Source organism: Lytechinus variegatus, chromosome 9, assembly GCF_018143015.1.
Source record: "Lytechinus variegatus isolate NC3 chromosome 9, Lvar_3.0, whole genome shotgun sequence".
Taxonomy (NCBI): domain Eukaryota; kingdom Metazoa; phylum Echinodermata; class Echinoidea; order Temnopleuroida; family Toxopneustidae; genus Lytechinus; species Lytechinus variegatus.
In genome coordinates, this window is record NC_054748.1 from 23,861,707 (window position 1) to 23,879,319 (window position 17,613).

At 35.9% G+C, this 17,613-nt stretch overlaps 1 protein-coding gene across 3 annotated transcripts in view; it reads left to right on the forward strand.

The window, feature by feature from the left end:
- LOC121421476 (magnetosome-associated protein MamJ-like) overlaps nucleotides 1-14,278 on the forward strand; it is a 32,336-nt gene extending 18,058 nt beyond the window's left edge. For all 3 annotated transcript variants that reach the window (XM_041616190.1, XM_041616193.1, XM_041616191.1), the window contains exons 5-8: nucleotides 5,367-5,477; nucleotides 6,764-6,792; nucleotides 9,841-10,026; nucleotides 11,774-14,278. In XM_041616190.1, the coding sequence (XP_041472124.1) occupies nucleotides 5,367-5,477; nucleotides 6,764-6,792; nucleotides 9,841-10,026; nucleotides 11,774-11,821 (374 nt within the window). In that variant the 3' untranslated portion in view covers nucleotides 11,822-14,278. The remainder of the gene's footprint in view (nucleotides 1-5,366; nucleotides 5,478-6,763; nucleotides 6,793-9,840; nucleotides 10,027-11,773) is intronic.
- The last annotated feature ends 3,335 nt before the right edge of the window (nucleotides 14,279-17,613 follow it).

The following is a 17,613-nucleotide window of genomic DNA, read 5'->3' on the forward strand; positions in this document are numbered from 1 at the left end:
TTTCAGCTTTGATATCTGATTCAGACCTAGAAGCTTTGCATTATAGACTTACATGAACTTCAATAAAAAAAACACTATTTTTCAGATTACTTGCTGGAAAGGTCAGATTAAGCCCTTATTTTTATATTGTTGAGTTAGAATCTTGAATCAAATGATATTATGGTTATGGGATAGATTTTGTATTTATGATGCCGGGAATGTGATATCCATTCATATATGCAGAGTTTTGTTTATGTTTCCTTATCTCATACCCTTTTCATAAACCTATCCTCCAATTAGGCGCCTAAGAGTAATGCGGATAATTCAATAAAAATTGCGTTCATAAACTCCGAAAATAAGCCGCATTATTTTTACGAGCGCCCGTCCTGAAAAAGGCGGATAATCGCCATGACAACTGGACACGCCCCCTCCGATGCGGTTGTGTTGGAAAAGGGTGACCTTGTGACCGCACCATGGCAATTATCCGCATAATTTGGAAATGCGTTCATAAACTCAAAATCTTGTCCCGATGCTGCTATTATGCGGATAATAGCAGCATCAGAGTAATGCGGATAACTCTTGTCCTCCTCCAATTTTACGACCAAATTATGCTGCTATTAGCCGCCTAATTCATTTTAATGGGGTTTATGAAAGGGGTATCACAGTTGCTCTTGTAACACTTGTCCGCTACGGCTGTATGTCCAGACAAATGTAACATGGTTGTGTGATTTCTACCTGGCAGTGGGCAAAGTTACTAATTTTTTTTTCAATCTTAAGTTATTTCAAATATTTTTTTTCTCTAGTAATCTTATTCTTCCATGTGTGTGTAGGTGTAATGAAAGCTGTTATCATCAGGTACCTGCAAACATGTACATGTAGTCCGTGTAAATTATGAATTTCATTTTCTATTGCAAAATCAATTGTAATAATGCTGTTTGTTGGATGTGCTGCTTTGTCATCTTTTATACAACAGATCCTTATGGAATATCCCATCCAATTTTCACATGCTGTCGGTGTTGACATGTTCACACTTTATGTATTTGGTAAACCTGTTATTGCTCCATTAATCCCTCCTTTCCTATAAACCAAATCTTTGTCTCTAATATTCATCCTATATTTATTTGATTTCGATAGCAGGTGATCATTCAGTTTTGTATCTTTGGAAGCGCATGTATTCATCAATATAAAATGATTGAATATTTTCTTTCTCTATTTGATTTGAACAGAAAGTTGATCATCACGATTACAGACTACAGCACATTTTATTTCACCATCCCTTTACATGCGCAGTACTTGTTTGTAGATCAGTATATGTGAAATTCAATATCATGAATTTTTTTCCTTTTCTCCACTTTTTTATTCATAGATTTTGAAAGGCGGAAGGAAATATTCAGTTGTTCATTTTCATTACAATTCAATTTGAATAAATGTACATTAATTTCCATTTGATCTACTTCCTTTCCTTTCTCAAATCTGTTTTTGCTCAGTTTCCTTTTTTAGAATGCTTTTTACAACTGATGACAGTTAATGTCATTTTTATTTTCTACAACAAAATTGGAAATCAATATTTTTCCTTTCAGTGTTGTCTACAAACAGGTTATGAGAATGGAACACCGAAATGTACTATGAATTTCCTTGAATTCCTTCCACTAATTTAGTAGAGATGTGGATTTAGGCAGTACGCTCCTACATGGTTTGTAATATGAAGATTACATGTAACTACATGCAAATGTATCACCTTTTTCATATTTCTGATACAGAAATTCAGTCTAATGAATAGTTAAATTTGATTTTATTTCTATTTTTTTAAATTTATTTATTGAGACAGACTTCAGAGTTGCTGGGAGTGCAAATGATATTTATCATCGTGTACATGCAACGGCAAAATTTGCTTGACGACTGCTTTCGTTGTTTGGGGTTTTTGGCGGTGCTTTTCATGCTGGTAGAGTAGACATACTGTACAATTATATTAAACACTCTTCAGAGATGGTCTCGGCTGACGTGAGACAGATACAGAGAAAGTGACACCTATATGTGCGACAAAGACTTAGGCAGAAACACTTGTGTCTAGCCGAAACCAAGAGGAGACATTAAAAGACACCAATTACATTTTATTACATTTATTTATTTTTATTTCCTAACACTGGCAGATATGGGGGTTTTGGGGCATCTGTGATAATGCTGTATGTTTTCCAATACAACTGGTAATTTATTGCATTTTTTCGTATTGTTTAGTTTTTTTCCCTGACAGAGAATAAACTGTTGATTTCAATCATCATGACCCCTTTTTTGATAATTATAGGACCTATTTTAATGAAATAATTCTTTCTCTTTTGATGAGCCAATTGATATTAATGTCTGAATTGGTTTACTTGCACTGAAGACACTTTATATGATTATAATTGTCACTATTTATTTCTTCATGCAGACAACGATGCCATTTTTTTAAAATGTAGATATAACATATAGTGGTATCCATGATAAGATTTCACCAGAGGCCTTTTATTTGTTATTACTTCTTCTTTTTTGTATATTCTTGCCGGATAGGAAAATAAGAGTTCACTTTCTTGCCAGCAATTATCCTTTTTCATAATATTAGAGTTTTGTTTTAATCAGCTGGTTTTCATTGTCATTGAACAAATATTATGACTCCCCCCCCCCTTCTGGAAAATCCTGGATCCTCCCCTGGTAACATTACCTACCTGACACTGACAGTCGAACCTAATCTTTCATGAAAGTATTAATCCACTAAATAGTTATTGTAACTGTAATGACATTTAGTATGGAGGTAATGGTACAGTATATTGGTATCTAGTTCTAGCAGCGATTCTATGACATTTCCTTCGTTGGAAAACCCACACATGAAGCCAAACATAAACTCTTGCCCCAAAGCCGATCCTTATCCTGATCCTCACAATGACTATACTATCCCAACCCTATCTTGAATCCTAAATCTTCACAGAAGATAGCAAAGGAGTAATTGTTGCAGGAGCAAATGTCTTCTAATCTAAGCAGCAGTCCAATTTGACTTGTAAAGATTGGTGTACCCCAACTCTTGAGAAACGATGCAAAGAATCTCTGTCCTCTCTGCTTTCTTCTTTCTTCACCCGACCTTGACGCTTGACCTGTTAGTTCCTCTAACTACTGAATAAGGTGTACATCATATTGGTTCGCATGAAAACAATATCGGGTGGGTGCTTTATAAAGCTGTTCGGGAGATACGAATGACTTGACGCACGACTGGTGATCCTTTCTTGCTGTGCTATGTGATATCCCTATATAATTGATTTATGGCCTAAGAACATGTTCCAGTCGTGCGTAACTTGACGAACAGCTTTATGAAACACCCCCTGGGCCCTATCGAGTCTACTGGAATCAGGAAACTATCCACATTTTTGCAGAACATTTCCTTTTGTCTTTTAAACACTGGCAAATATTGCATAGCTTTGTTATAACATCCTTTTTTATTGGTGCGTTACCAAAAAGCTGCATTGACTGAAAATATTCTTGACTCCCTATCCCTGTTATTACTTGTAAGACTCGGACAGACATTTCACACTTCCTCATAATTTTGTCAATACTTTTCAGCTAAGACTGTTGGAGCTTTTAAAATATATCTGCAGATAAGTTTGCAGAAGTTGAAACATTTCTCTTGGACCGATTTTACGATGATTGGTAGTACATTGTAGTCATTGCAATCAATCGTAGAAAAAGTGTTCTACGATTATTGCCAAGCTTTGTGTTATGTGCCCAGGTATAGAAATAAGCCTTACAATCAAGCTCTAAACTTTGTCTTATGGCTCCAGAATATGCAAAGTGTGTGGCCGCTGAAGTGTTAAAACCCTTGTATCTCAAAATTAAAGAATTTCGGGGGCAGCCCATCAAAATGGTAACTATTTAGAAATATGGCAATGCTAGCATCTGAGAAAGAAAATAAAACCCAAAATCTAATACTGCATAATATCATTGAAAATTACGGGATAATCAAATTGAATCCACTCATACCCCCAATCCAATTTCCCGATGTGGATTACCACTTCTTTAACGTTTGACTTCTTCAGACTGTCCAGAGCCATTTTCGAGGGGGGGGTTACCGGTAGTTCAAAATGGTGACGTCCGCAACAAACTACATCTGAAATGTGTTTGACTAGTAGGGATTCTATTTTACCGATGATTAATCAAGTATACATATAAAACTCATGAAAATATTTTCCAAATGTGTTTGATATTCTGTTAAAGTTTCAAAATACAATTTGATGATTTCAATGATTAACTATACATCCTTGTCTACATTTTCGAAATTGGCATATTAGCTAATTTTTTTTTGCAAATTTGGAAATCATAGATATGGGTGTACAATTTATTATTAAACTTCATCAAATTGTATTTTGTAATTGTAAATTCTGAATGATATTTTGTGAGTTTATGTGTATATATTTAATTTATTTATCGGCAAAACAATCTACAATACACTAGACATAATACTTAATATTGACTTAAACTAGAGATATTGACTTAAACTAGAGATATAGTTTGTCATAGATGTCTCAATTTTGGACTAACCCCACAAAATTGGCAATCTCCATCCACAGACTTCAAAACTGCAGAAGCTCAAATTTGAAGCGGTGGTACTCCATACTTGGATATTGGATTGGGGCATAAGTGGATTCATTTTCATTATCCTGTATCTTTCAATGGTATTATGTTGTAGAAGATTTTGAGTTTCATTTTCCTTTTAATTGTTTGATCATAACAGTTTCCTGATTCCTGCAGGCGAACTTCCAGGCAAAAGAAATTTCCTACTTTTGTCAAAACTCTTTAGTGATATCTGGCTCTTTCCGAGCTGTTCTCAGCAATTTTGCATTGCTATGAGATTTCAACACAACACCAACGATTTGTTATTTATATGTACATCTTTATGAAGTCAAACAGATTTTTATGTTCCCCTGTAGGGAAGGAAATTATATTCATTTTTGGGGGGCTATTTGTTTTTTCCACTTTGGGGCAATTAAAGAATTTGGAGGGCTACTTTTAGGGGTAAAAAGTAATTGTGCAGTGAAAGTGGATATTCTTTTTCCCACAGTTAGAATATTGATTTTCTAGGTAATCTTGAATATTGTTTTGAACAGATCCTTGGGCAACTCGAGAATAGTCGCCCCAAAGTGTGCATTTTGGGAAAATTTTAGGGGCGATTTGGGTTGTCGCGATGGCAAAATCGCTGTCACCCTTGCGTATTTCCTACGCTGGTCCCAAGTCATTCACCCATATTTTCGTGGTGTTCCTTCCAACATTTTGTAAAAGAAAAAAAGATCATCAATTTGCCAAGCTTACAAGAATCTGTAAATAATTTTCCTGTTTTCTTTTCTCTTGTAATTCTTTTGAATCAGATGCCCCTGTGGAGCAAGTGGCCCCATCAGATCCCAAAGTTTCTGAGCCGGCGGTGACGGAACCGGAGCCAGCACAAGAACAAACTCCAGCATCTGAACCAGAAGCTATGGGTTAGTATAACCAGTGGCGGATCCTGGGGGGGGGCCACATTCAGCACATGCTCCCCCTTCACTTTAGAGAGGCCCAAACAACATTTTGTAGTGGAATATATCATGCATAGGCATGAGGCTTTTTTTTCATAGAACAAACAAAATGACATCGATTTGGTAGTGAAGCCAATCCCCCCCTTGTGTTGTCAAAATTTTCCTGTACAAAGTGCCCCCCCCCCTGGAAAGTCCTGGTGGGTGTTTCGTAAAGCTGTTCGTAAAGTCACGAACGACTGGAACATGTTCTCAGGTCATATCTCAATTACATAGCGATATCAAATAGCACAAGAAAGGATCACCAGTCGTGCGTAAAGTCATTCGTATCTTACGAACAGCTTTATAAAACACCCACCAGGATCCTTCTCTAAGTATAATCATTCCTTTCCAGAGCTTTCCATATCTAATTCAAAGTCTGTTGACTTTCTTGGGAAGTGGAATGTTATTTGCTGGCTCCAGACTTTCAAAAAGCGTTTGGAATACCTGTAATTGAGACATCTTTGGGAGAAAGCAAGCTTTGTTTACCAGTGAGAAGAGATACTCTTACCTCGCATAGGTGTCTTTAATTGATTCCATGATATTGCTCCAGCGACAATTGCTCTGCTCTAAATTCCACACACATATCGCAGGACCAACTTTGACCTTGGGTTTAACACTATACCCTACCCTAAACCTTTCATAGAAACCTTATTGCAACCCTAACCCTACATCTACAAAATTAAGCCCGAAGCAATAAGCCAGTTTGTAGTCCCTTTCTGCGCATGATCAATAGATTCGACGCATGATCAGAGGAAGGTCATTTGTAATAAAGTGACATGGTGCTTTAAAATCCAATGAGATAAGCACCCAACTTTGATTTCTTGATTATTCATATATTCTTTTCAATTGTGATTTTCATTTACATCCACAAAAAACAATGCGTCCATGAACGACTGGTATTTCACAGTTTGTCAAGTACATTGTACAACATGCTATGATATGCATTCAAAGTAGGAATGCAACAAATACGTTCATTGGTGTGCTATTCTAGTCACCTGGTCTATTCAATTTCTTCATCCGGCTATGTAAGGCAAGCTTACGTAATGTCTTGCTTTGAAATCTGCCTATCATAATGAAAGAAATGAAAGGTCATTTGACCAAAATCGTCCATGAAGTAACTACGAACTGGTCTATTGTCGCGTGACCAAATTATGTTATGGAACTCCTTAATTCACCATACTAATTTGTTCATCATTTTGTTCTTCCCTTTTCAGAAGCTGCAGCAGTCCCAGAACCCACTCAGGTATGTTTCCTCTAAACCTCTCTCAGGGCTCTGTCTTACAAGCGGTTACGATTGATCCGATCAACCTAAACTATGAAAAGCCTGCAACGTCGACATCTAAAATGCATGTTTGTTCAAAATATTTTCTAGAGACATGATGTGCAATGATACGTTTATTGTTTTCTTAAAAATTCAGTGTGCTTCTCTTTTTATAAAGGGCATCGTGCAAATTTCCTGGAGGAAATAATTATTTCCATAGAGGTTAGGTTGGTCAGATCAGTCATAACTGTTCGTAAGATGGGGCCGTGATCTGCCAATGAGAGATTTTATCCTATTTAGTGAGATTTCTATGGGGTTGTAGCAGAAATCACATTTTTCCCCTAAAAAGTGGGATTTTCGGAACTTGTGTGATATTTGGTATGGTGTTTTTCTTCAAAATTTTAAAGAAAAAATAAGATTTCAACCCTGAAAATAGTATAAAAGAAATAAAGAATAGGAATGTTTTCACAATGAAGATTGGCAGGTCTGCTCTTTGTACCTAAACATTGAAATTATGCTAATTTAAAGAAAATTGTTTACTCTGTAACATCTAGAATGTAATTTTTAGGATATAAAGCAAAGGGAAGTGGATGTTACCCGGCAGCTACAATGTGGTCGATTGGTGTCCTTTACTTTAGAAAATGTATTGTACTGCAATCATTTTGCGGCAACTCTGCAACAAATGAACAACAATGATATTGATGGGTCAACCCCTGTTCAAACTAGGGCATGCAGGTGCCAAAAATGGACCGAAAACTTCAAATTTTCTTTAATGTTATTGCAACATGTGTACAGGGGTGTGAGAACTCAGATTTTTATCTGATTTCAGATTTTGTTTTGTTTTGATTTTCAGCTTAATTTCAGCCTTTTTTTAGTGCTTTCCTCTGTACAATAAGAATGGGAGCTTGTTCTATTTCAGACTTTTTCGCCACTCAGCTTTTTTTAGATCTTTTTATTTGTGACCACTCACACCACTGTATATTTTTCACTTTTTGGAGATTACTTCCTGATATTCAATTATGCATATTATCTCCTTCAAAGGAGAGTTATGTGTTATTGTTATGTACATCGGCATCCTCTTCAAGTTGGCAGTATGTCACTGAAAACGGGAAGATTATTACGAAAACATTGATATATTAATATTTAGGGAATATTGGATGGCCTTGAGTGGGATGCGTAGAAATATTGTACGAGCGGAATAACAATATCGGAAGAGTCAGAGACGAATCCAATATTGTTCTTCAGCGAGTAACAATATTTCTATGCATTTCGCGAAAATTGGTCATCCGATATTATTATTTAGATACCCCCACAAAACTAAACATGAATTGATAAAAGCAAAAACATTGTTTTTATCCACCATTTTATATCAGTCCTGTAAAACATGAGCATGGCGACTGAGTGTTGTCATTTTATTTTAAAGAAATCTCTGTATTAACCCTAAAAAGACGGGGGGGGGGCTGATTCAGCCCCCCCCCCCTCTAGATTTTCCGCGATAAATCTGCTGCGCAAAATTTTTTGACCGCGTCGCTCGCTGACTTTTTAATTTCAAGTCTCACGCAACTTTTGAGACCAAAATTGTGACCCCCGAGTACGCGGTTCCGAAATTACGTAACATTTTGTAAGTGCATACAGACCCAAAATTACTCAAAAACGTGAATTTGTGTACAAATCCAATGCAAATAGTGTTTTTAGCCAAAATTCATAAATGTATCATTATTTTTCCTTTTACTGCTTAAAATCAATTAATTTTATCTTTTTTATGGTCAAAATGAAGTCCCCGACAATTTCCATTGAAAAAACAATAAGAAACAAAAAGTCGAAAAACAAAGAAATACATAAGAAATTTAGAAAACAATAGAATACATAAAAAAATAAATTTGATTTTGAAATTTTTTAAAAATCAATTTGATCAGATGCCTATCTAGAGTATGTGAAACAAAAATTAGCATTTCAGGGGCATTATTTTATTAATTAGAGCAAACTTATGATTTTACGCATAAATTAGCATAATTAATGAGACATGAGATTTTTTGCCGAATTTGATGTTATAGTTTTGTAGATAATGCCATGGGAAACGCGTGTGCCAATTTTCGTCGCGATCGCGCGATCAACAGCCGAGATCATAAGGGGGGGCTGAATCAGCCCCCCCCCCAGTCTTCTTAGGCGTCGAAATAGCCCAGTCTATTTAGGGTTAATGATGTGCTAGCTTATACTGCATAGTGCAAGCGCATTAAATTGACGCAATCTTGCTCCTTTGCTACACATCCTGGCAAGTAAAGGCGACCGCACAACTAACGACTGGTGTGCGACCCGATTTTATAATAAAATGTAGCAGGATTTCATGCTAATATTCAGACTTGGAATATCTTACTGTCTAATGTTCTACATCATTGTACGAATACCTATGATAAAATTTGTGACTATGCTATCATCCTCCTTAGAATAAAAGCGAAATTAATATCTAGTCGTAATGACGTCATAGCAGTCGTACGATTGGCTACGATTTGAAACTAATTTGCTACGATTTGAAACTAATTTTGACTTTACTCCAAAATACGAGCTTGCAATCTTTCAAAATGGTTATAATATTATTTCATGATATGTTCCATTCACATCTTCAGAAAATGAGCAAAATGCGATTTGTTCCATAATCAGGTCGCAGACCAGTCGTAAGGTGTGCGGTCGCCTTAATATGCAATGCAATTTCATTGTGACGTAACAATAGCTTCATGCCCACAATCATTTATTAACCAATGATAATCTTGCGGGCAGGGTAAAATATTCATTTCATCCAATATAGAAAATATTGGATAAAATATTCATTTCATCCAACATAGAAAATATTGGATAAAATATTCATTTCATCCAATATAGAAAATATTGGACGGTCTTCATAGGCATGCACGTTTAAAATCAGTTTTAATATTTTGTCTCTGTGAAACAACCTCGCAAGATGTCAAAAATTATCTGCGCCTCTAAAATCCTACATTTAAATAATAGTTTAAAATGTTTTTCACCATGACGTAGGAACCTTGTGAACAAGCTGTTGCACCTCCAGTGGTCCCCAGCGAACCAGCTGTTGCACCGCCAGTGGTTTGCGTCACACCGCCTGAACCAGAACCAGCAGTGCAACCAGTCAAACCTCCAGCACCAGAAGTCAACCAAAGCAATGGCACCCCCAACGGTACCAACGGAGAAGAAGCGCCCTCACAGGTAAGATAAGGATCAATGGTGTTGTCATCCTATAAAGTGATCTTTCATTCGTCATTGCAAGATCTTTAAAAACATAATAGTTCAATTTACAAAATGAAAGATGTTCACCAACTCAATACTTGTAATGAATTGAGGATTACAGTTTGCTGGTCTATTCAAAAGCTCACTGACTCCTTTTATAGTTCAAAGTTGGCTGATAGTGGACTATAACTAAAAAAAAAACTTTTGTGAAAGAGGGCACCAAGTTAATCCCAATTTTGAAAGCTTGACTTATTAAGCACATCCTGTTCATTGTTCTTGACAGGTATTAATGCAATACCCTAAGCTGTTACGAAAGCATGTGAGATTAAAGATAAATTCCAGTTTTGGTAATGATCTCAAAATGACTTTTTACAGAATCTAATATAATGACCACCCAAGTGCCTGTTTGTATGAATAAAAAATATGTGCCAAAGGATTATGGAAGAAATTTTGTAATTGCTGAGAAATAAGCAAAATAAGCGCGGATTCGGTCACTTCCGTCGGGTCTTTATTCCAGCAATATTAATACACTGTCCCACGTGTGCCTATCTGTTGGTGATCTTCAGTGTGAACATTTTTCAGCGTAGATTTCAAGATTTCACAAAGTTGAGCTTATGTAACTGTACCAGAGCTAGATCCTCGATGATATTCTGACAATTAAGCCTGGTTTTACAGACTTTCTCATGAAATCAGTGTTTACTGCAACTACTGGCGTTTCTCTTTAAAGTGAAATGAATATCCTGCACATTTAGATCCTTGAGTAGATTGTCACTTTATATCTTCTAATCCTAAAAATGTACTGCTTCTCTTTGCTTATTAGGGTTTATTAGTAATAATAATAATAAATTAGGGTATTTATATTGCGCACATATCCACCTTGTTAGGTGCTCAAGGCGCTCCTATATTACCCGGCTAAGCTAGGCGTTCATAGCGCACACAGCTTTTTAAGGAATTACTTCCTACCGGTACCCATTAACCTCACCTGGGTTGAGTGCAGCACACTGTGGATCAGTTTCTTGCTGAAGGAAACTACGCCATGGCTGGGATTCGAACCCACGACCCTCTGTTTCAAAGTCCGAAGACTAAACCACTGGGCCACCACGCTCCAACGCTAATGTGTACAGAGCTATGATAGGAATTTCACTGGGTGGTAGAGCCCCTTGGAATACCTGGGAGCATTCATGGAACAAATACCACTGATGATTTTCCTCTCACTGTTATAAGCTACTGAAACTTCCATCCGATTGGCTCAGAGTAAGAATGTCAGCGAAAAACCTGGATTATTGGTTTCATGAAATGCTCCCAACTGGAGCACTTCATCAATATTTGTCATTTCCTAAACTATGGAATAACCTGCCAATTGATATAAGAATCTCTCAATTCTTGAATCTCTTCCAATCAAAATTAAAAACATATCTCTTTAGTTAAGAAAATTTGTTGTGTAGACATAAGTAAAAAGAGCTCTGAACAAGCGCAGCTGAATTTATCCATATAAAAGCAGCGCTATACAAATGAATGTTTATTATTTCAAAAGTTTTTAGATCTGACAACCTTCCTTGGATTTGATTGGCCCACAAGCACAGGTATGTTACCATTACTTTGGTAACTGTTAGATATAATTGTCTTGGTGGGATAAAATACTTTATATGACGAATCGTTGAAAATTGTGAAATGTTCCTTTTATTACTGTTTGATTTTTTTTTCCTTTTTATTATTTTATTTTCAGGTCGATGGTGTGCAGTCTTCACCACCAATCAGTGTTGGGTCAAATTGAGGTCATGTCTGTCTCCCCCTTATCGACCAATCACCTTTACACTAGTAGTCACATGATATCTATTTTGAATCCTGACAAGGTATTAGCACGGATGAAGCAGTAAGGATTGGCTCTTACTAGAACTCTCGGATGTAAATTTGGTTACGGTGGTATATCTAGTCAAATCAAGTGAGTGCTGGAAATTAGAAAACGATTTTCAATCAAAATGTGCTAATGAATTCCCTAATAAAGACTGTCGAACATTCTATCGTGTGAGGTACAGATGAGACGAGAGATGCTATAGAGAAACGCTAGATGACGGTATCAGTTTTAGACATGTAAAATTTGTTTAGAGATGTATTGTGTTAAAGGTGGACAATGAAGAGAGTAAAGGGATTCTTTTAAATGTATCATTGTATATAGTTATATTAAACCTTTTAAATGTTGATTTCTGATTGGTGTTATGTGAGATAATGTAGATAAAGGTCATGTGCACGAAATGATAGCGTACGAGGAGTAGTGTAGCTTTGAAGAGAAAAACAAGGAATGAAGCCAAGGCTAATGTAAATCACATCAACCCATGTTTATTCTACTTTTTTGTAAATAAAAATAAAAGGAAACTATAATACTTTGATATGGTTCTTTGGGTTGGGAGGACAATCAGGAATTTTTAAAAAGAGATAATATAGCTTTTTAATATCAATACCCAGATTTTAAAGAAACATCTTCGGAGAGAGAGAAAAAGAATCACTTTTATAAACATGAAATGTTGTATATGTCTGTCTAGAAAATACAAAGTTTGCTTTTTTTAATGCTTTCTGTTGACTGTCCCTTTTCGTTTATTTGTATTTTAAGACTATTAATCATTTCATGAAATATTTAAATCAAAGGGAGATCAGGTCACATAGCTTTTATACACAGATTGTGAAGCTGACATTGCTATTCATACTTCATGCTTTTTAACTGCCATTTTTGGATTTTAGATGTTGATTGATATCCAAGAAGGGTTACCAGTTCTTAAATTTGTTAAATTTGAAGACAATTTTAATTTTTAAATAACCAGAATGATACAGTGAATCTCTTTGAAATTGGAGTTTAGAAAAAATAATAATTCCAACACAATGCATTTGATGGTGGATACCCAAAATGTGTTTTAAAAATCTTTGACACAATCATGATCAAAGAAATTCTTTCAAATCAAACAGTATTTGATGCAAGGCAATTGGATTTTCCAAGGATTCAATGTTTAAAGAATGAACTTATTTATGCATTTGTCATCACCCTAATGCGGGTCATTTATGTTATTCCCTTTTTTCCTTGCATGAATGTACTTCCTAAAGTGAAAGTATGATTTTTAGTCTGCTTTTATCGCTATTTTCGTGTTGTGTTTTTCCGCAATTGAATTTTTATTTGCCTAATACAATTCCAATCGTTTCATTTTATATTTAATGATTTTGTTGTTAATTGATTAAGATATTCATACACAAAAGCAGTGTACTTTCCATAGAGAGAGAGAGAGAGAGGAGTGGGATGCAATCGTGTGTGAGAGAGGTGATGAGAAAGATGAAATAGCGAAAGAGTAATGATTTTGATGATGATGATGATACTGGTTCAAGAATGTAGTTCTTTGTTCGATAAGCTTTTCTGTAATCCCTTATAACTGTCGCATGCGATGCGGCCCGAATATGATATATTTTTGGTAATCGATCGCAATAGAATTGAATTCAAGCTTTTTGAAATATCACCTATATGTGTATGCCTCGTTTAGGGTTCTCATCAGCAGTACGGATTCGTGATGAATGTGCTATACCTGGGGATTGTAAAAGCTCTTGTGTAATTCACATTAGTGTAATTCACATTACTGTAACATGAAACTGTGATATCCCCATTGGAAATATGTGCATCGAAATTGCATGCACTTGTAATTGTAACAGCCTGTTGTGTGATTTTAGGTTACCCAATTCGCATGCCAGAATAAAGGCCACATCAATTTCAGTCACAGTCAGGTACACGGTTAATGTTAGTTTTATTTTGATCATTTCTAATCGTGTCACAAATGTTCATGAGGCAGACTTGAGATTCCTTTTCTTTCACAGAATTATCTTTTTTTAGTTGCAGTTACCAAAGTTTTTTAAAAAATTTGTTTATAAAGTGCTATTGTACTCCCTTATTTTATAGAAATCCTCCAATCTTCATACACTGTCCTCTTCTGGGAAAAAGAAAGAAAAAATACTTTTCAGGCACTTTTTTCAGTTTTCACTGTACAGTTGAAAACTAAAGAGGGCGCTACAAACATGAAGCTTACCTCTGTGGTTAATAAAATATTGTCTCTACAATATACATGAGGGGTATATGCATAAAATATGGGAAAGGATGATATCAGCACAAGTCTATTGCCTTTATATATATCGGGTGCATGCAATACGTGCATTTCTGTCCTTCATATGCAAAGCAAAATGGCGTAAGTCATAATATTGACATTTTTTTAATAAAAGGGAAAATGTGTCTGTCAGCAATTGTATACCATGACTTTATTGGCTGATATTAGAGGCACAAGGTTTCCGTGCATGAGAGTTAGCTAGATGAATAACACTCAAAGGGAGATTGCTTCAAACTTTACAATTGATTGCGAATTTCAACTGTTAAATTGCAAATGATAGAACGATTTTAACTTTAACAAGTTATATATACTCTGCTACAAGAAGCATCCCAGCAAAGTGGTCCCAACATTATGATTAATTGTATAAAGACTTGTGATAGATTCCTGGCCTGAAATTAATAATAATATAGGGTATTCATATTGCGCACATATCCACCTTGGTAGGTGCTCAAGGCGCTCCTATATTACCCGGCTAAGCTAGGCATTCATAGCTCACACGACCCTCTGTTTCAAAGTCCGAAGACTAATCCACTGGGCCACAACGCTCCACATTAGCTTGCAATTGGTTATAAGTTTCCTGCTATGTTCCCTAAGTTCATGTACAATTTTAAGAACAGAAAGAATAGAGCAAATTGTATCTTTTTGATGTAAAAATGATTTTTTTTTCTTCAAAACTACAGTATATGCTTTCTGCCGATCAATGTAAAGTTCTCCCAACAATTCTTGGTTTTAACTTTAGTGTGTTTTTAACGACAGTCTTTGAGGTGATTTTGATTCTGTATATATTAGAAACAGTATAACTATTGCTTTAATTGATTATACAGTATGTGACAAACAGTGCTGTCTTTTGGTTCATTAGTTGATGGGGTAATAATAATATTAAGGAGAGCTTGTTTTGTGTGATGAATGCTTCTGTGACTTTTAAAAACAATTTCTGAGCCATAATAATAAACAGTTCTTGTATAGCGCATAACACATTATAAATAACGTCTCTATGCGCTTCCAAAGGACTTGGATATTATTACCCTGGCTTTAGCCCCGCAGCCTTTTACAGCGCGGTGGCATTTCAAGGAATAAATTCCTGCCAGGTACCCATTCACCTCACCTGGGTTGAGTACAGCACAATGTGGATAAATTTCTTGCTGAAGGAAACTACGCCATGGCTGGGATTTGAACCCACGGCCCTCTGTTTCAAAGTCCGGAGACTAATCCACTGGGCCACAATGCCATTGGGCATTCCGCTGTTTCCGCCCCGGAAAATATATTGATTTGATTTTTTAGGACTGGACGTACTCATTGAGTTGACGCACTGAAAGGGTATACATGTAATTGCAGTCATCTTCCCCCTTTCAGCACAATGCTGATGGGCCCATTTCCAATTCGTCCAACTGCGAACTCGTCTACTATAATTTGGTCTACCGTCAGTTCGTCCACTCACCACACGGTCTACTTTCAATTAGTCTAATGCCATTCTGTCTAATAACCAGTTGGTCCAATAGCCATTTAGTCCATATACCATGTGGTCTAATTTAAGTGTTATTTGTGCAAACTGAATGAAAAGAAAATGGGTATTAGGCCAGCTGGTTATTAGACGAAATGGTAATGGACGAACTGGTGATGAGACAAAGTGATGATTTGACTAAATGGTTATTGGACCAAATGGTTGTTAGACGAAATGTTGATGGACGGAATGGCATTAGACTAAATGAAATTAGACCATGTGGTGGGTGGACAAGATGCTTCGGACGAATTGGCAATTTATCCGCTGATGCACCCGTGAATAGTAGTATAAACTGGATTATGATCACAAGTTGATGTACATGTATGTGACAGTGGTACATGCGTCAATTTCTTTGTTGAAGCATCTGTCATGCAAAACAATGACTCCCAAGTGTTACAAGGTATGACACATATTTTTTATGCTATTCATATCCGATGCTGAATTCAGTGCAAGTTGTACATTGCGATAGAATATAACACCAACTTCTGCATTACAGTTGTTAAAGGTTTTTCTTGTAACATACAGACTTGTACAACCCTGTATGTCAACGGCGAGCATTTCATGAAAAGGTTTGTCAGTGATTTTCACTGATAGATGTTATAAGCTACTGTAAATCCTTGCATATGATTGGCTGAGAACAAAGTAGTCATTAAAAATCAGTGACAAAACGTTTCGTGAAATTCTCCCCGGATGTACATGTAAATCTCCATTAATGTCCGCTTACTGTGTATTAACTGTGAAACGAATGCAAAATAGATCTGTACATAACCCTTTTTTATGCATCTATTTCCTTTTAAAAAAATGTACAAAATGATTGGTTCAGGTAAAGCTAATTTCTATAATCGGCACAGGAAAAATTGAAATGTTTATGTTCGTAGATTCTGATCAAAGTTTTGTTTCTCATGTAAAGCACATCTGACTCCAAATATACTTGGTGCAGTGTCTGTGTGTCAACACATTTCTTGTTTTGGTAGAGCACTGATATTGTAACAAAAAAAGTTTGCAAGCTTGGTTTGATGTAAAACTTTTAAAATTTGTGATTATCGATGGCAGAATGGGCAGTTTTTTTTTTATCAACAGTATTTTTTTAATGATAATATTAGGTTTGTATAAAGCACAGGGTAATAACTAATCAAGTTGTTTCAAAATAATTCTCATTCTATGTGTTGCCAGATTATTTGGATGCTTTTTAGATCGAAAATAGTCTTCTCGAACTTCACTGTTACCTGTCACATAGCGCCGTTTAATATTGTCTGAAAAACAAGGTTAATGCTATGTTTATTAAACTTTTTAAATTCAGGTCTTCTCATGCTTTATCATATGGAGATTTTCATAGAGAGTGATAGCAGTTTTGAACGCGATACATTTTCAAATCATGGCAACTAATTTGCATGATTTGAACAGAGCAATAGTTTTGACCATTGCCCTGCTTAAAAAATAAGCAGTAAAGAAAGAAGTATTGACTGCACCTGTATTCAAGCAATAGTAAAGACAGATACCTCTTGGTGATCTCGAGACTATAGGTCTTCTGTTTTCCCTCAAACTTTGGCATTGGTGGAAAATAGGCTTATATTCTCACGTTCACTTTGGGGCAATAGTTTATACTATTGCCCTCACAAGAAGTCATTGATAAGGGTAGCCTTTATGCATCCTCATATTGCAGGTCGAACATACATGTACGTGTAGCCTGGTTATGTTGCATGCATGTATACATGCAAGCCTTCAGAAATTGCCATGTGCTTAATATTAAATGTGATTAGAATGGACAGAAGAGGAAAATTTGCATGCCCAGATTTTTTTTTTTTTTGGGGGGGGGATTATGTGCAAATATTTTTGTTGGTGCAGAAACTAATTAAAAGTAGAATTTACATAATATTCATAAGTGATAACCGGGATGCACTATATTATATATCTGCATTGACAGGTCAGCGT